Source organism: Brassica rapa, chromosome A09 (genome assembly GCF_000309985.2).
Source record: "Brassica rapa cultivar Chiifu-401-42 chromosome A09, CAAS_Brap_v3.01, whole genome shotgun sequence".
NCBI lineage: Eukaryota > Viridiplantae > Streptophyta > Magnoliopsida > Brassicales > Brassicaceae > Brassica > Brassica rapa.
The window spans coordinates 42,809,141-42,828,167 of record NC_024803.2 but is presented as its reverse complement, the minus strand read 5'-3'; the positions used below and the strand labels follow the sequence as shown (position 1 = coordinate 42,828,167).

The following is a 19,027-nucleotide window of genomic DNA, read 5'->3' as shown; positions in this document are numbered from 1 at the left end:
CAACTAAACAAAATCCACAGCAATTCAACAAGCCAACAAGGCCCACATAAAACACCTAACATATCAAAAAAAAAACACAGCCCATAGAAGGCCCAACCGAAACCCCTAAGAAGGAACACAAAATAGCAATAAGAATTGTTTTCTTGTTGAATTAAATCATTTTTTTCACCAATCATTTTGCTGCTGAAAAATGATAAGCTTGAACCCTTCCACGTGTTTATCAGTATACAGCATGTCTTCATCCATAAATAATATCACATTCTAACTTATGCTTTGGGAATTATAAAATCTGACAAGATAATCTTTCATCTGCCAAAAACAGCTAAAAGACTTAATTTACAATATCGTAAAATATATATATATATATTCATCTGCATCATCATAGTTGGATTTTAAAATAATATCAAATTTAAATCATAGTCTGACTTTGAGATATTTGTTGAAGTTCTCAGTCATTATATTAATTATCATTTCACACAAATTAACTCCAACGTATTGTTCAACTCCAAATATTTCAAATTTTATAAGACACAGACCAGAGCAGAAAATATCAGCTCCGTAGATATATTATAGGGAATTAGACCGTATATTCATAGGAAAAATAGAAATAAAGTTTATAACTATAACATTACCTTGGCTATGATATTCTATGTATTTGTGTATTAATTACTTTTTTATTTTTTTTATCACACGCACCACTCTTTTCTTCTTCTCTCTCTCTTTATAATTTTATCTACTTTATATCTGATCTTTCATTTTCTTTCGTAATATCACCACAATCACCTTTGCCAATTATTTTATTCTTCAACACCATATGTGTTTCCACCATTTTTCATTCTTCAATACCATCTTTCACTTTTTTCAATTTTTATACTTTTTCGATATATGTAAATTAAGAAACAGAAGATGTGTAGAACTATTGCTCCTCTTCCTCCTATTTCTCCTCTTCCTTCTCTCATTTCTGCTGTCGCGGCGAAACATCATTATCACTATTTTTTAGCGTAAAACGATATTATAGTATACTATTCTATTTGTCGTAATAGTGTAGTATTTCTTTCTCTTTTCTCTCCTCCATCCCCCTCCTTCCTTTTCTCTTCCTCTCTCCCTCTTCGCTCGTCGTCCTCTCCTTCTTCTCCCTCCCCCTCTCTCCCCTCCCTCCCCCTCCTCCCTCTCTCTCTCCCTCTCTCTCTCTTTCTCTCTCTCCCTCTCTCTCCCTCATGCCATCTTAATCAGACAATACTATACGTTTATAGTATGTCATCTTAATTTCTCTCTCCCTCCCTCCTCCCTCCTCTCCCTCCCTCATTCCCTCCCTCCCTCCTCCCTCCATCCCTCCATCCCTCCTCCCTCATTCCATCCCTCCTCCTTCCCTCCATCCCTCCATCCCTCTTCCCTCTCTCCCTCTCTCCCTTCCTCCCTCCATCCCTCATCCCTCTCTCCCTCTGATCTCCCTTCCTCCCTCTCTCCCTCATGCCATCTTAATCAGACTATACTATAAGGTTTATAGTTATGTCATCTTAATCTCTCTCTCTCTCTTCTCTCTCTCTCTCTCTCTCTCTCTCTCTCTCTCTCTCTCCTCTCTCTCTCTCTCTCTCTCTCTCTCTCTCTTCTCCCTCCCTCCCTCCCTCCCTCCCTACTTGATTCCTTGCCCAAATTGTTAAAACATTGTATATACAAAAAAAGAAAAGTTTATGTATTTGTTTCGAGTATTCTATACTATATAGGCGATGGTTTGGTTTTACAATTTGGGTTTAGAGTTTGGGTTAAGAGTTTACGGTTTGAGTTTAGAGTTTAGAATTTAGGTTTAGGGGGTTTAGGGTTTAGGTAGCTCTGTTTGGATCTATGGTTTGGGATAAGAATTTGTGTTTAGGGTTTGTATTTATAGTTTAGAGTTTTGGTTTAGGGTTTAGGTCAACAATTGGTAACCAACATCAATTGCCATACTATTCTAACCGAAATATAGTATAGTTAGAGTGAAATTATTCATGTGACTATACTAAATAGTGTGTAGTATAGTATGATAATTTTATCTTCTGCATTTCAACATCAATTGCACGCGTCTGGAGGGAGATTTTGATCATGTTTTATGCAAATTGTCCCATCCATTTTGAATTACTGTAGAATGGCTATATTTTTCATTTTTTTACCTCTTATGAATATTCAGCAAATTCACCCATATATTATCGGATGTTACAGAAAGAGAAACAGTGTCTGTATTTTGTGGTCAAAGAAATACTAGTACTTATTGAGTTATTTCTAATACAGAAACAGTATCTGTACTTATTTTTAATACAGAAACAGTTAAGTACTGTAAGTAAAAATAACTTCAAACCTATGCTATGATCCGAAGCATCTGTTCATTCCTTATGGGAAAAGGGGAAAAGTACAAGAAAAAAAGTAGATATCTGTAAGTGCTATCATTCGAAGCATCTGTTCATTCCTTATGGGAAAAGGAGAAAAGTACCAGAAAAAAAAAGTAGATGTCTTAAGTACTTTCTTTTTTTGCTTTCCGCAGAAGAGATGACGTATGCGTATCTATCTCTATCTATAACACACGTGTGCGTGGATTAAGCTGTGGGGATGTTATTTACGATAGACACGTGCGTGGAGATCGAGGATATATGTGCAGAAGTTAAACTTACGGCGAGCTGTGTTTGTATGGAAGTTAATTAAGTTTTCATCATTTATTTATGGAGCAATATACTAAATTCATTTCTCTAATTTTAAAAATCTTCGAATCTGCCAAACCACGCGGATCTCTTCAAAGCTTTGGTTATGTTTTGTTTTAGTTAAATCCAAGTAAGATTTTTCCAGTGTTTCAAAATAAAGCCAACTAAATAAAATTTTATGACTAATCTAATTAAAGGTTTATTATTAAGTATTAACCAGTATTTTTTTATTATGTTAAAACCTTGTACCGTCTTCCAGTAATTGAAAACGGATCACTAACAGATTTTAGAAAATAATTGTTAGCTACCGAGTCACCCTTCGTAGAGAATTTTGGTTTTCAACATAAGATAGTGTTGATAGGCTGTCGTTTACAGTGCCCCCATCTAATTTTTATTTTTCCTTCGATAACTAGTACCGGTTTAAGAAATGCCATTTAACCCTAAAAGTAGACATAATGAAACAAATGTCATGTGCCCCCATCTAACAATGATCCTGCGTCCGCCCCTGATTGTTTACCTCATTTATTCATATAAGTTGTTTAGACTATGCCGTTCCAGGAACGTCCAAATCACAATACCCTCTATCGTATCCTTATTTGGTTACCGTTTAGAATTGATGTGAGAGTCTGAGACTGTTATTACCGTCTAATAAATGAATGGACAACAAAAGAGACAGTCATAAAATGTGAACTCTTCTGATTTAAAATTTGGAGTCTCACCATTTTGTTTCAGTTTGTATCTCCAACATCCACACGAGTCGTGCCCCAAGATTTTAATCACGGAGAGGCTGAAAGAATCACCAAAAACACTAGGACAGTAAACCATATTTCAATAGTGAAAAACAAAAACAGAGAGAAACAGAGTAAAGAAAGCTAAAAACAATGTAAAAACGAAAACAAAAATGTCATACGTGATGTCTTTAAGCCAGGCCTAACTCAGAACGTGCAAGAACGGATTAAGAGAAACTGTCCTTCTTCAGTAAACTAAAACATGTCTAACAGCTCCTGGTTCCACTCATCATCTGACTTTGGCACAAACCCTTCTAAGCATTTGCAGGTTGAAGTACTAAATACTAATGGGACCTGATACAAAATCCATAAGACCGTATAGATCACATGAGCTTAGAGGACCTTGAAAATGCTTAAATCCACCCTGTGGTGCCACAGTTACACTACGGTGAATATCCAGTGATCCATCTGATTGTTTGCTATATGTATGACACAAAAAAATTCTTAATGCACAAAAAGTCAAAACTTCTGTGCCATTCACCTCATCTTGGTCAATTGGTGCATGAATGCGTCAAATCAATCACCAAAAAAAAGATCCCAATACCGTTGAAAATCTCAAAGGGACAGTTATTCACAGTTTTAAAGATAAACAGAACCCCAAAATGATGTATGTTACTTGACTGCTACGGAACTTCATTTTCTTATATTTAATTTGCCATTGAGTCTAGGGAATCGGACCCAGTCATGATCGTTTGATCACTTATATATTTCAATGATAAAGGACGGTAACCAGTTAACTACATGTCAATCAATCATATATTCGTATGAATACAAAAATGTTTGAGTAACTAAAAGGACTGAACAAGATTTTCAATTCTTGGTGAATAAAACATTATCCAATCAAAGGGACTTTCTGTGCTTATCTATTTTCAGCCTCTATCAACAATGTCACTATCACCAATGTCACAGACTCACAGAACGTTAGAACCTTGCAGAATCATAAATGTGAGTCTTTCATTCGAGAAACTCTCTAAGCTGTGAATTTTCAAAAAAAAAAAAAAAAACTCTTTAAGCTGTGGCCAGAGAATATATCATCTATCTTTTCTTTATAGATGTTTTAGGTCACATACATATAGTAATGTACAAGCACTTCATTTAATATAACAAATTGTCACAGTACAAAATCAAAACATGTAATAAAAAATCATCTATCTCTTAAAGGAAAAATCTTTCAAGCTTTTGCTAGTCCGTATAGGAGGAAGTTCCACGGATGCAAGAACAGGTTTCTTTTCCGAGCTTTCATGCGCAAGAGAATGATGTGAAGAAGATCCAGCTTCTTGGCGTTGAGACTCAGGATCCCAAAACTGGTGGTCGTCATGATGACTAGAGTATCTAGGAGAAGGAGAGTTCGGGAAACTTTCAACGCTTCGGTGGTTGAAGTTGTGAAGGAGATGGATTGGAGATGAGCCATGAGTTGGTGTGGTTGGTCGGCTAGAGTAAGGTGTGGTTGACTCAGAGTGTCTTCCATGTTTTGTCTGCTTCTTTGCTGTGTGATGCCACTTCTTCAACGCTGTGGCTACTCTTTCATTGAACACCGTTGGCTTCATCTTAGTACCCATCTACAAACATTTCATCAAAACACAATGTCAGAAATAAATTAAAACTAAGATCATATCCAAACTGAAACTTTTGTTGTGTCAAGTACCTGAGTGACAAGAGCATAGAGTGGAAGAGTCACATAGCTGCAAAGTATCTGTACAACAACTCTGCAAAGATTGTAACTATGTCAGTTAAAGGACTTATTATTTTCCTTTATTTTCTGAGAATCAAACAGTCAAGTTAATGGTTAGCTTACCCAACTACAATTCTAATAATCACATCTGCATTGCTTTCATGGAAACAGTTCTTGAGATTGAACTCATACTGCATATACCAAAATTTTTATGACATAACAATTAGTATGGCTCCGTAATATCAATGTTTGTGTGAAGAAAATGTGAAATGGAACACTTACCGTACTCCAGGCAAAGAAGGCAAGTTGAAATGCATTCTGAAAAAAGTGAAGGGTTCATGAGTTTATTATCATACCGTTAGGATAAACCGAGTGGTTAAGGATATGGAACCGTACCGTGAAGAGAACCAAATGGATTAAGAAAAGGATGAATCGAGGACGGCCAAACCAAAAGAGATCATCACCAGGCTGAACCACTGGGGCTCCTCTCACCACATCACCTTTTTCTTGGATTCTTAGACCCAGTTTGGTTATAATGACTTGAAGCTTTGTTCCAACTATTAGAATCACCTGCACATTACATTCATTCTGTTAAACAAAAAAAAAGGACTTAACTGACGAAATTTAATTGGTTCAATGGTTTGTGGTACTTACAACTAGTGGAATGAATGGCAACCAGAGGTAAGAACGTAGTCCTGTTTCAAATGAAAACCATAGTCAGTTTTGTGCAAATATTGATGCATAGATATTGGTTTTTTTGGCGGTAAGCAATGAGTGTTACCATTTGTGTTGGTCAAAAGGAATAGCACGGCTACAAACCAGATAACCGGACTGCAAAAAAGTTACCAGAGATTTAGACAAATTTGGATTTTTCTAAGATAATCAAAAAGTAATGAAGTAGATCCAAACCTGATTTCAACAACAGTTTTGAAGTCTTCTTCTAATGATCTCTGAATATACTTGCGGAAATCAAAACTTCTTTCACTCCCTGGAGCAAAATGAGCCTGAAAAAAGAAAGAATTAAGTTAGATCATTTTCTTATAAATGAGTTTGTAATGGTGGTTAGAGGATTGGTTTAGTGAAGGTTATATTACAAACAATGTACACATTAAGTCAATATAGAGAACACATTCTTTGAGCTCTGTCTGTCTTTCATGCTTTACCTCTTCATATTTAGTAACTGTTAATACCAAACAGTAGACAGTGGCGGAGCCACATAGAGTAAGGTGGGGGCCATTGAACCCAACAAAATTAGAAAATTTAGTGTAAATTATTAGAACTAATCTATATGCCCTCATTCTAAATATTTTAGTTTGATGTCTTTGCCCCCATCAAAAATAATTTTTGCCTCCGCCACTGACAGTAGATAAAACAAAACAAAAAGCTCACTATATAAGTTTCTTACCGTGATGAAACCATGCCTCAGAGCTAAGTAGTCAACTTTGGTGACAGATCCAAAGAACTGTCTGAAAAAACACACAGTCCATAGAGTAATACTAGTCTTGCTCCAGAAATTGAGATGTCTTCTCCCGAAAGATGTGTCCCTCGCAAACCTGAACCTCTCAGGATCTACATAACATGAATGCATTCATCATAAGTTTTCATCCTATTTTCGGACTTTAAATCTCATTTAATAACGCATAAGGCATACCGTTGGCGTACTGATACTCTATAGTCTTGGTCTCATTCTCCCACTGCTTCCACCTCCTCATCTGCAATACTCAAGAGAACAATAAATCAAAATCTTTTCGCATACACTACTTCTTGATTCTCTCTAGTCACTGCAAGCATGCACAAGAAAAGTAGTAACCTTGGTCTTTCCAAGAGCATAAGTAACAATGCAGTAGATAACATGAACCACTGCGAGCACGAAGATGAATATATGCAGCTGGTGGATTCCATAGGCAGATACAAAAGCCACTTTCCCCTGAGACAATCCATCAATCATTATCAGATACTAGAGAGGATGAACAACAAGAGGAGAGAATGGAAGATTCTTTTAGTTACCTTCTCAGCGCATTTGTCATAACCTTTGGTGGCTAAACTTCGTCTAGGGATAAAAGACTCAGCTAACTCAAGGAGAAGCCTGTGACTTGGTTTTTCATCGTCGTCTCCTCCTTTCTTGCCGGAGTCTTTCTTGCCGGAGTCTTTCTTGCCGTATTTTTCAGCTTCTTGTGCGGCGCTGCAAGGGTGCATTGATGATGCAACGTTTTGGGAGATGCAGATGTTTGAGATTGGTGTTTGTCCAATTGTTAGGAGTAGTGATATGAATCCCAACAGCATAAGCTCTTAATAACCAAAAAAAAATAGTGTTAAAAATAAGAAGCTTGGAAGTTAGGTAGCAAAAGATGTTTTGTTTTTTTTTTTGGTTTAGTGCTGTTAATTTTTTTTTTACCTGCTTTGACCTTTTCAAGAGCTTCATAAAGAGCCTTCTTGTGCTTCTGTTTGAACCACTGCCATTAAAGAAAACAAAGAGCAGATTTAGTCATAAAAGAAGAGGAATGAAACAGAGGAAGTAAGAAAAACAGAGTAACTAGTAAGGTAGAAACAGAGTAGGAAGCAGAAGAAGAACACGAAACAAGGTAAAAAGGAGATACGCACAGCATAAGATGCACAAATAAAGAAGATCTAAACAAGAAAAGTTAAAATTTTGAAAAAAAAAGAAAAGAAAAAGAGATCTAAAGAACAGAAGAAACAGAGGAATCTGGAGAAACCTATGGGGACTTACACTTCCAATTTTGTGAATGGAGTGTTCAAGGACAATGGAAATGAAGAGCAAGACGAAGCAAACCACAGCGACTGCCCACGTAGAGGTCTCCTCTAAAGTCCTCTCCTTTACTTGATCCGCCATTAGAACTTGGAGAAAGCTCAAATGACTCTTTCCTTCCTAAAAATCTGGTCTTTTTATATATTAGAAACAGAGAAAGAGAGAGAGAGACAAGACACAGAGAGAGAGAGAGTTTCGTGTTCTTCTTTTGTTCTCAGTTTTAAATCAATACGACTACGCAATTATGAACAGCGCAGCTGTCTGGTCATAATATATAGAGGGGAGCTATGAGAAGGCGAAAGAAAGAGAGAGGAAGGAAGGAAGAGAGGAGAATGAATGAGGATAAGACTTCCCGCAATGGAGACTGTAAACTAAAGGCTGAATGAGTCTGACGTCTTTTTTAGAAGCCTTCAACGTTGACTTTCTAAATTGTTCCTCCATGTCGTAACGTGACGACTTCTCAATTATTACCGTGTTCTTTTGTGCTTTTTCATTATGATTTCTTTGGCCTTGTTGTAGCCTTGTGGGTGGGTCATTCAATCATGTTTTTTTTGTTTTCATTTCACTTCAGATCTTTTCTAGTCTTGTTTGGCAACTAGATTAATCATATCCGGCTTTCAGTTTGGTTTGGAAAGTTTAAATTAAATTATTGTTAGTTGTTTGATTTTGTTGTTCTACTTTGTGTTTTGTTGTATAATACTATAGTTATCCATTTGACCGAAAAAAATCCTATATTTATCACAAATGGCACTTGACATAAATTAATTAAGGATAACAATACCATAATTACCATAATTGGATCTCGCTGGAAACCCGTATGCTTTTTACTTTATTATTATTTTTTTGACCATGTTGTCTTAATATATTATCTAAAGTAATAAAATATTTCAAAGAATGAGATACTTCCCGGTGAAAATATCAAAAGAGAAAGACTTTAAGGGAGTAAACGGATTGATGCGTAATTTAACTTGTGGCTGCTTCGTTTGATGTACTACTAGTCTACTATAGAATCCAATGAAACTAATTTTAACGAATTTGTATTAAAAATATTATTTTCGTCGCACCAACAAAATATTCGGGAGATAATACATTACAGATGAACCGATGCCGCATGCAACAATGATTAAATAATAGTTATATAATTGTTCTTGTTAAGTGGAAAATGTTGTGAATTTCGCTGACTTTCCATTAGCCATCGCAATATTCTTTATCTAATGGCGCCCCCTCAAACTATATATACAAAGTAACAAAAGATTTATATAATAGTGTTCTTTTCAGATCTCCATTAATATCTTTATAAGATCAGAGTGGTCCTTACGTAACATGTGATTAAACAACGAGACTGACCGGAAAAAGAAAGATTAAACGCCTAATATAGACTGCAAGTGGACATAACATGTATACATATATTTGAATGTGGTATCAATCAGATCAAGCTGACAAAAAAATATTGAGGAATCAATTATACACACATATACATTTTTTCTTCTTCGTCGTCGATGACTCGATGTATGTTTAGAGTTTAAACCATACGGAATCTCGCTACGTTAATGACATAACTGATTATCAAAATGATTTGGTAAGTATATATTATAAACCGTATTTCATGTTTATGACTGTCACAAGTGCAACTTATATAATTAGCAACAATTTGCATATATGTACTGACACAGAAAAATATATCAACCACTTGTCGGCAAAAAACATATATGCGTAAACAATTAATTTGTTAGATTGAGCCATTTAGGCAAAAAATACATATAAGCGTAAACAATTAATTTGTAGATTTAGCCATTTAGGAAAAATAATTATAATTAATTTGTTAGAAGATAACAAAGAGTATGTAATAAGTTAACTATTCGAAATCAAATTGCAAATGTGTCACTAGTTTAGGAAAAAAAATTGTGTCACTTGTCATGGGCAGTTAGGTATATAATAGAGAATGCAATAAGCTTTACTAACTTTTAAGATAAACAATTAACTGTACATCAAATTAAAGAAGAAATAACACATTATTGAATGTGAGACTGAATGGTCATTGGGGCGTAATGTTTTTTTTTTCTTTTTTTTGACTAAATTGAGGCGTAATGTTTGATCAACAAGATCGTCTGAAAATGTTAAGACGTGTTAAACTGTTAATCATATTTGAATATGATTTATATATAAACCAAGACGAGTCAATGTCTATATATCTTGATCGAGGAAATGACATGAAATAATGTTTTGTTATCAATTTCCATTTAAATACATTTTAATTTGGAGTTATTTACAAAAAAGATTAAACATAAAGGTTCTTATAATTATTCAATGGACGTTTTGACCATTCCTGTTCAAGACAGTCATCTCCTCTTTACACTTTATATAATTAATGTAAGACATTTTTTTGTCAACATTAATGTAAGACATTAATTCTTATGTTAATCTTAATTGCATTTACATCAAAATTTAATTCTCATGTTAACAACATTTACAGACTGACTACCTTCTTTTTGTCGGAAGATATTCAAGTCCATGTACTTTTAGTAGTTGAATATTAAAATTGATTTAAAACATTACTCCCTCCTCCACAGACCAACTGTAACAAAAAGCCCACTGGACCAACTGTTATTTTCGTTAAAAGCTGTCAAAATCAAACCGAACTAAATCTTGTTGGGGTTTGTTTCATTTCGATCGAAATCATTTAAAACCGGAAAATATCAAAATTGGAGGAAAATCGAATCAAACCGGCCTAACGAACCGAATGGTCAACACATTCATCCATTTCAAAATCAAATCCTCAAAAAACCAGAAAATATCAAAATTGGAGAGGAACCTAATCAAACCGTCCTAACGAACCGAATGGTCAAAACATTCATCTATTTCAAAATCAAATCCTCAAAAAAAAAAAAAAAAAACCAAATATCAAAATTCAAAAACCCCATCGCTTCGATGTAAGGACTTTGCGAAAACGAGCCATGACTTAGTCTCCCGCCACTTCGGCTTCCATGAGAATCCTTCCCGCCAGAATCTGGCATCATCAACTATTCCATTTACTCATTCGAATCGGCTTCTTGTTTGAATTGCTTTCAAGGTTTCGAAACGAGCCTTAGGGAGACGGACAGGCTTGTGGCTGAGGTCGTGATTGGTTACAAAGGGAGTTATGATGTTTCGGGGAACCAACTGTCTTTAGCCAAAAGTCTTCTACTACAAGGCAGAGATTAATGGTCAGTTATATTGCTTTGAAGTTAGACTCTCTATTTAACAAGTTTACGAGAATTAGCTTTGAAATTCAGAAGTCAAGAGAGAAGCAAGTACCACGGTCAGTGTCTCTTACACAAAAAACCAGAGGATTGAGCATTGTTGGAGTCCTTCGATGTTTCAAGAAATCATGATCGGTTTAGCTCAAGTCCAGCTCTTGTTTTATCTTAAAAACAGTAACTAACCGTAGATCTCATGCTTCAGTCTCACTGGTCTCTCTAATCTTAATGCTAGTCTTTCCAGGTACATTCATGGGTACTAATTAACATTGATTGCAATTTTTCAGAGAAAAAGTTAGTGTTTGACGCAAGTTATGTCTGGAAAAAAAAAATCTGACGATAGTGGAACTAGTGTTAGGGTTATTTCCGTAAACAAATGACTCAAAAAAAGTTTTAAACAATGGCTCCATTAAAAATCGCACTAAGGCAAGTAGCTCTCCCACTTTAACATCTTCCTCCCACGCTGCATCAAAAGATAAGTCAAGATAGGTGGTTCATTCCACTCTCATTGCTAATTCATTGAATCCACCATAACACATTATTACTTCGTTGAAACAAACATTACATCATCATCATCTTCTTTTTATAGATGAAGCAAAACTTACTTCTTGCAGAACAAACAACAAAGCAAAACTCTGTTTCAAATAGTTATGGTGGTTCTACTAAACATACGTCCTCCGTTTATTCTTCTTTTTATACTGTTGCTCTCGTTGAGGCTCTGCTTCAGCGAAGACAGGATCACACTCTCGACTCCTATCAAAGACTCGGATACACTTCTCAGCAGAAGTGGTGTTTTCAGATTCGGTTTCTTCACTCCTGTGAACTCCACTGGTCATTTACGTTATGTTGGGATCTGGTACGATAAGGTTCCAGTTCAAACCGTGGTTTGGGTTGCTAACAAAGACACTCCAATCAACGACACTTCCGGTGTTATTTCCATCTCTGACGACGGAAACCTCGTGGTTACCGATGGTCGAAACCGCCTTCTATGGTCGACCAACGTCACAGTAACCGTATCTCCAAATGCTACTTGGGTTCAGCTAATGGATAATGGGAATCTTAGGCTACAAGACAACAGAAACAACGGAGAGACTCTCTGGGAGAGTTTCAAGCATCCTTACAACTCTTTCTTACCAAGAATGACTCTTGGAACCAACACTAAAACCGGAGAGAATCTAAAGCTTACTTCATGGAGAAGCTACGTAGATCCTTCCACAGGGAACTACACAGCTGGTCTTGCTTCTTTCACGTTTCCTAAGCTCATGTTTCCTGAGCTTCTGATATGGAAGAACAATGTTCCAATCTGGCGTAGCGGACCGTGGAACGGTCAGGTTTTCATCGGTTTACCTGATGTGGACTCTCTTCTGTTTCTTGACGGGTTTAATTTGATTAATGATAACCAAGGAACGTTCTCGATGTCGTTTGCTAATGATTCTTTCATGTATCACTTTAACTTGGATCCTGATGGAGCTATATACCAGAGAGATTGGAGTACTAGAGGTTGGAGGATTGGTGTGAGGTTTCCATCCACGGATTGTGATGCGTTTGGTAGATGTGGTCCTTATGGGATCTGCAACTCTAGAGAGGATCCAAATTGTAAATGCGTGAAAGGGTTTGTGCCGAGGAACAACACAGAGTGGAATGCAAGGAATTGGACTAGTGGATGTGTGAGAAGAGCTTCACTGCAGTGCAATGTAAGTAATGGTGGAGGAGGGAAAGGAGATGGGTTTTTGAAACTGCAGAAGATGAAAGTGCCAATCAATGCGGAACAGTCTCTAGCTAATGTGCAAGCTTGTCCTAAGGTTTGTTCAGATAACTGTTCTTGCACTGCTTATGCTTATGATCGAGGAATAGGATGCATGCTTTGGAGTGGTGAATTGGTTGATATGCAATCTTTTTTGGGGAGTGGTATTGATCTTTATATTCGAGTTGCACATTCTGAACTCAGTGAGTAAAAATAAAACTCTAATAGTCTCATTTGTTTTCTTCTTCTCTATTCAATTTGACTTCATTAAGTTATGATTTTTCACAAAATCTTGTAGAAACACATAGTAAGCTAGCAGTTATGATCACAGCACCAGTGCTAGGCGTTGCGTTTGTTGCTGCGGTCTGCGTTGTTTTAGCATGCCAGAAGTTGAAGAAGCGTCCAGGTTAGAGTTCTTTTTTTACTTGTTAATGATTGTTTCTTGAATTATAATTTATTTGCTTCATTGATCATTGCCTTAGCAGCACCAGAGAAAGATAGAAGTGCGGAGCTATTGTATAAAAGAATGGAAGAACTAACGAGTGGTAATGAGTCTGCTTCCAACCAAGTCAAGCTCAAAGATCTTCCTCTTTTTGAGTTTAAAGTGTTAGCTACATCAACAGATAGCTTCTCTCCCGGAAACAAGCTCGGGCAAGGCGGGTTTGGTCCTGTCTACAAGGTAGAGCCATTAAACAAGAAGCTGTTTTAAGTAGTGATATGCGTATAATCTCTCGGTATAAGTGACTGGTAATCTTTTCATCAGGGAATATTACCAGAGGGGCAAGAAATTGCTGTCAAGAGGCTCTCACGAGCATCAGGACAAGGACTTGAGGAACTTATGAACGAAGTAGTTGTGATTTCGAAGTTGCAACATAGGAATCTGGTTAAGTTACTTGGTTGTTGCATTGAAGGTGAAGAAAGGTTGTTAGTATATGAGTACATGCCAAAGAAAAGCTTGGATGCTTATCTATTTGGTATACTTATCTCCTCTGTTTCTTAACTCTGTTTTTTACTTGAAGAAGAAGTTAATGCTTTTGTTAGCTTCTCTCAGACCCATTGAAGCAAAAGATTCTTGATTGGAAGACTCGGTTCAACATAATGGAAGGGATTTGCAGAGGTCTTTTGTACCTTCACAGAGATTCAAGACTAAAGATCATACACAGAGATCTAAAAGCCAGCAACATTTTGTTAGATGACAATCTGAATCCAAAGATATCTGACTTCGGACTTGCAAGAGTTTTTCAAGTAAATGAAGATGAAGCTAACACAACAAGGGTTGTTGGAACATAGTAAGTATCCATTTCCAACAAGAATTGTTACTTTTACCTTAACAACTTGAATGAAATTTTTGTTTTTGTTTTTTGCAGCGGGTATATGTCACCGGAATATGCAATGGAAGGTTTCTTTTCAGAAAAATCAGATGTTTTCAGCTTGGGAGTTATATTTCTAGAGATCATAAGTGGAAAAAAAAACTCCCACAAGGACGACAACAATCTAAACCTTTTAGCTTATGTAAGTGTACGAATCAATGTTTAGTAACTTATGCTTATGTTTTGAAACTTATTTAAGTTTGGTCTCTTTTTAAAGGCGTGGAAGCTATGGAATGACGGCAAGGCTAATTCTCTAGCAGATCCAACCGTCTTTGATGAGTGTTTTGAGAAAGAGTTTACAAAGTGTGTTCAGATTGGTTTGTTGTGTGTGCAAGAAGTTGCAAGCGATAGACCAAATGTGTCAACCATGATTTGGATGCTAACTACCGAGAACACAGACCTCCCTGAGCCAAAGCAGCCTGCGTTTATAGCAAGAAGAGGATTTTCAATCGCTGAATCTTCTGACCAGAGCAGTCAAAAGGTCTCTATCAACGATGTGAGCCTCACAGCTGTAACCGGACGTTAAGCCCAAACAGCTAATCTGTACGTTTATTAATACATATACATATATGTTTTAAGAACCTTCTATGTTTGCAAAGTTTTGTTATTCTGTGTATGTTTAATGGTTAGAGTGAAGATAAAAAGATGTATTTGAGAGAAGTAAAGTTCTGATTTACTAATCACAGATTTGGTACTATTATCAAAATTATAACAACATAGGTAAAACAGATTAAGTTGTGTTGATAATTTCGATAGATTCTTCAATTCTTGTACTGAAACTTGACCTACTCGTAGATGAATTAACTAACCTGGATGAAGAAACATACCCTGAGAGAATATGATAAAACAAAAACTATCCGTGTTCTTGAGAAGTAGTAGATTGTTTAGAGAATGCAAACGTTATTATGGTTTTGTCTTTTTGGGTAACTTTACTATATGTATTGAGACAAACTTGGATACGGAGAAGATGAGTTTTTGACTTTCATGGATACATTAACTACACAACAACCTTGACATTTATATTGGTGCCGTGGTTTAGTAATTACACCCAAGCAAGACCACAAAGAGAAGGACATGCATCTTTACTTTTTTGAAACTTCTTTTTTGACATGGTAAAGCTGGTGTGAATACTAAAATATTTCAGGACTAAAATCTATAGTTAGTATGTCGGCATTGCAACCTGACAGAGTTCTGGCATTTTAACTTTACTTGAAATAATTAAACACAAATTCTTAAACATATTCTTCCAAAGAATAATTAGGATGTGACTTCACAAAAAGACAAAGAAAATCAAGTAGAACAAGGACATTCACAGCACATTATTATCATGTTCAGAGAGATGGATGTTAATTGATGACCTTCTCTGAAGACTTTTGTTGAAGTAAATGCCCCTTTTCTTGGATCGCATGTTTCACTACATTATTATTTTTATTAGGACTCATGTTTCACATCATATTCTAAAATATTTATACAGACAAAGACCACTATATTAAATTATTAATATACCTCTCTTTTGAGGAAGACCTTCCAAAGAGAACAAACAACGGAGCAAATAGTTATGGTGGTGGTTCTACTAAACGCACGTCGTCACATTCTTCTTCTGCTACTTGCAGCATTCTCTTGCTTCTCTGTAAGGCTCTCTTTTGGTGAAGACAGAATCACCTTCTCGACTCCGGTCAAAGGCTCAGAGACACTTCTCAGCAACAATGGTATTTTCAGGTTCGGTTTCTTCACTCCTGTAACCTCCACTGGTCATTTACGTTATGTTGGGATCTGGTACGATAAGGTTCCAGTTCAAACTGTTGTTTGGGTTGCTAACAAAGACACCCCCATCAACAACACTTATGGTGTTATCTCGATCTCTGGCAAAGGAAATCTCGTGGTTAAGGATGGTCAAAACCGCCATGTATGGTCGACCAACGTTACAGCATCAGTGTCTCCAAATGCTACATGGGTTCAGCTAATGGATAATGGGAATCTTGTATTACAAGACAACAGAGATATTCTGTGGGAGAGTTTCAAGCATAACTACAATACTTTGTTGCCAAGAATGAATCTTATGACCAACCTCAAAACCGGAGAGAATCTAGGACTTACTTCTTGGAAAAGCTATGTAGATCCTTCAACAGGGAACTACACAGTTAGTCTTGTTCCTTTCCCGTTTCCTGAGCTTCTAACCAAGTACAACAATGTTACAAAGTGGCGTAGCGGTCCTTGGAACGGTCAGGTATTCATCGGTTTACCGGATATGGATACCCTTCTGAACATTGATGGGCTTAACCTTAACAATGATAACCAAGGAATGGTTTCATTGACCTATGCAAATGATTCTTTCATGTATCACATTACCTTGGATCCTAACGGAGCTATATATCAGAGAGATTGGAGACCTTCTATGAATGATTGGAGAGTCGGTGTTAGGTTTCCATCCACAGATTGTGATTCATACAGTAGATGTGGTCCATATGGGAGCTGCAATCCCGGGGAAGATCCACAATGTAAATGTGTAAAAGGGTTTGTGCCAAGGAATAACACAGAGTGGACTGCAGGGAATTGGATGAATGGATGTGTGAGAAGAGCTCCATTACGGTGCCAAAGACTTGGGAATAGAAGTGGTAATGGTGGAGGAAAAAGAGATGGGTTTTTGAAACTGGAGAAGATGAAAGTACCAGTTAATGTGGAACCGTCTCAAGCCAATAAGGAAGCTTGTCCTAAGGTTTGTTTAGATAACTGTTCTTGCACAGCTTATGCATATGATCAAGGAATAGGATGCATGCTTTGGAGTGGTGAATTGGTAGATATGCAATCATTCTTGGGAAGTGGCATTGATCTTTACATTCGACTTGCACATTCTGAACTCAGTGAGTAAAAATCTCTAAGTCTCACTTGTTTTACTCTTCATTAACTTATATCTTTCACCTAACTTTTTGTAGAAACACATAGCGAGCGAGTACTTATTATGATCACAGCACCTGTTCTAGGTGTTGCGTTTGCTGCTACGGTTTGCATTCTTATAGCATGCTGGAAATTCAAAAAGCGTCCAGGTTAGAGTTTTGTTTACTCGTTAGATTGTTTCTTTTACCAAAAGCTTGTTTGCTTAGTCCATCATTGTCTTAGCAGAACCACAAGAAAATAGAAGTGCGGAGATATTGTTACAGAGAATGGAAGCACTTACAAGTGGTAATGAGCCTACTTCTAACCAAGCAAATCTCAAGGAGCTTCCTCTCTTTGAGTTTCAAGTGTTGGCTACAGCAACAGATAACTTCTCTCTGGGAAACAAGCTCGGGCAAGGCGGCTTTGGTCCTGTTTACAAGGTAAATGCATTAATGAAGAATCCATTTTCAAAAGAGACTATCACGGAATAAGCGACTGGTAATCTTTTTCTTCAGGGAGTATTATCAGAAGGGCAAGAAATTGCAGTGAAGAGGCTATCAAGGGCATCAGGACAAGGACTTGATGAACTTTTGAACGAAGTTGTTGTGATTTCAAAGTTGCAACATAGGAATCTGGTGAAGTTACTTGGATGTTGCATAGAAGGTGAAGAGAGGTTGTTAGTATATGAATACATGCCAAAGAAAAGTTTGGATGCCTATCTATTTGGTATACTTATCTCCTCTGTTTCTTAACTCTGTTTTTTACTTGAAGAAGAAGTTAATGCTTTTGTTAGCTTCTCTCAGACCCATTGAAGCAAAAGATTCTTGATTGGAGGACTCGGTTCAACATAATGGAAGGGATTTGCAGAGGTCTTTTGTACCTTCACAGAGATTCAAGACTAAAGATTATACACAGAGATCTAAAAGCCAGCAACATTTTGTTAGATGAGAACCTGAATCCGAAGATATCTGACTTCGGACTTGCAAGAGTTTTTCAAGTGAATGAAGATGAAGCTAACACAATAAGGGTTGTTGGAACATAGTACGTATCCATTCACAAGAAAATGTACTACAAACATTGTGAAATTCGGTTGTATCATAGCCAGTGTGAATGAGATTGTTTATATTGCAGCGGTTATATGTCACCGGAATATGCAATGGAAGGTTTATATTCAGAGAAGTCAGACGTTTTCAGCTTGGGGGTTATATTTCTACAGATTATAAGTGGGAGAAGAAATTCTCACAAGGAAGACAATGATCTAAACCTTTTAGCTTATGTAAGTACACTAATCAGTGTTCAATAACTTATGATTAGGCTTTGAAACTTATGTAAGTTTGGTCTCTTTTCAAAGGCGTGGAAGCTATGGAATGAAGGTGAGGCTGCATCTCTAGCGGATCCAATTGTCTTTGATGAGTGTTTTGAGAAAGAGATTACAAAATGTGTTCAGATTGGTTTGTTGTGTGTGCAAGAAGTTGCAAACGATAGACCAAATGTTTCAACCGTGATTTGGATGCTAACTACTGAGAACATGAAGCTCCCTAAGCCGAAGCAGCCTGCGTTTATCGCAACAAGTGGAGTTTCTGAGGCTGAATCTTCTGGCCAGAGTCGTCAGAATGTCTCTATCAATGATGTGAGCCTCACAGCTATAACAGGACGTTAAGCTCACAAAAGCCAATCTGTATGTTTATTTAGTATTATATGTTTTGAGAAACTCCTATGTTTGCAAATTTTGTTATCTTGCACATGTTAATTGTTGGATTAAAGAATTAAGAGATGTATTTCAGAGAAGTTATGTTCAGATTCACAAGCTACAGATTTGGTATTATTTACCTCACGTTAAAAACTCCTTTATGTGAAAGTGAGCTGGGTTGATAATTTCAATAGATTCTAGTACCTAACTTGACCTA

General features: G+C 36.6%; 3 protein-coding genes and 1 long non-coding RNA gene across 7 annotated transcripts; 3 read left to right on the top strand and 1 right to left on the bottom strand.

The window, feature by feature from the left end:
• Window positions 1-922: 922 nt before the first annotated feature.
• LOC117128414 lies at window positions 923-3,972 on the top strand. Its single transcript, XR_004451712.1, has 2 exons — window positions 923-2,407; window positions 2,516-3,972. It is a non-coding gene; the product is annotated as an uncharacterized LOC117128414 (long non-coding RNA).
• Window positions 3,973-4,486: 514 nt separating this feature from the next.
• Window positions 4,487-8,087, bottom strand: MLO1 (MLO-like protein 2). The gene is given in 14 exon segments (NM_001302005.1): window positions 4,487-5,016; window positions 5,103-5,163; window positions 5,253-5,320; window positions 5,412-5,447; window positions 5,526-5,699; window positions 5,784-5,824; window positions 5,911-5,960; window positions 6,039-6,133; window positions 6,535-6,698; window positions 6,781-6,841; window positions 6,940-7,056; window positions 7,137-7,417; window positions 7,525-7,582; window positions 7,858-8,087. Coding segments are annotated over 14 exon segments (1,740 nt in total). The 5' UTR covers window positions 7,981-8,087; the 3' UTR covers window positions 4,487-4,605.
• Window positions 8,088-8,537: 450 nt separating this feature from the next.
• Window positions 8,538-14,875, top strand: LOC103843244 (G-type lectin S-receptor-like serine/threonine-protein kinase At1g11330). 4 transcript variants are annotated; one of them, XM_018654967.2, is made up of 8 exons: window positions 8,538-13,079; window positions 13,175-13,282; window positions 13,362-13,421; window positions 13,500-13,555; window positions 13,640-13,850; window positions 13,928-14,165; window positions 14,244-14,388; window positions 14,464-14,875. In XM_018654967.2, exons 1-8 carry the CDS (start codon window positions 11,783-11,785, stop codon window positions 14,770-14,772), a joined length of 2,424 nt encoding a protein of 807 aa, XP_018510483.2. In that variant the 5' UTR covers window positions 8,538-11,782; the 3' UTR covers window positions 14,773-14,875. The 4 variants fall into 4 exon arrangements, with proteins under 4 accessions (XP_018510483.2, XP_018510482.2, XP_018510480.2 ...); XM_018654966.2 differs by having other exon boundaries at window positions 13,359-13,421; XM_018654964.2 differs by having other exon boundaries at window positions 13,359-13,555.
• Window positions 14,876-15,180: 305 nt separating this feature from the next.
• On the top strand, window positions 15,181-18,933 carry LOC103843243 (G-type lectin S-receptor-like serine/threonine-protein kinase At1g11330). The gene is made up of 7 exons (XM_009119941.2): window positions 15,181-17,107; window positions 17,180-17,290; window positions 17,367-17,560; window positions 17,636-17,846; window positions 17,924-18,161; window positions 18,252-18,396; window positions 18,472-18,933. Exons 1-7 carry the CDS (start codon window positions 15,805-15,807, stop codon window positions 18,778-18,780), a joined length of 2,511 nt encoding a protein of 836 aa, XP_009118189.2. The 5' UTR covers window positions 15,181-15,804; the 3' UTR covers window positions 18,781-18,933.
• The last annotated feature ends 94 nt before the right edge of the window (window positions 18,934-19,027 follow it).

Excerpts from the sequence above, each read along its gene's own strand:
- LOC103843243 (XM_009119941.2), top strand. The coding sequence starts at position 15,805 with ATGGTGGTGGTTCTACTAAACGCACGTCGTCACATTCTTCTTCTGCTA. Across the intron at positions 17,561-17,635 it reads GCTTTGGTCCTGTTTACAAG|GGAGTATTATCAGAAGGGCA; the intron begins GTAAATGCATTA and ends CTTTTTCTTCAG. Across the intron at positions 18,397-18,471 it reads ATCTAAACCTTTTAGCTTAT|GCGTGGAAGCTATGGAATGA; the intron begins GTAAGTACACTA and ends CTCTTTTCAAAG.
- LOC103843244 (XM_018654964.2), top strand. The coding sequence starts at position 11,783 with ATGGTGGTTCTACTAAACATACGTCCTCCGTTTATTCTTCTTTTTATA. Across the intron at positions 14,166-14,243 it reads ACAAGGGTTGTTGGAACATA|CGGGTATATGTCACCGGAAT; the intron begins GTAAGTATCCAT and ends TGTTTTTTGCAG. Across the intron at positions 14,389-14,463 it reads ATCTAAACCTTTTAGCTTAT|GCGTGGAAGCTATGGAATGA; the intron begins GTAAGTGTACGA and ends CTCTTTTTAAAG.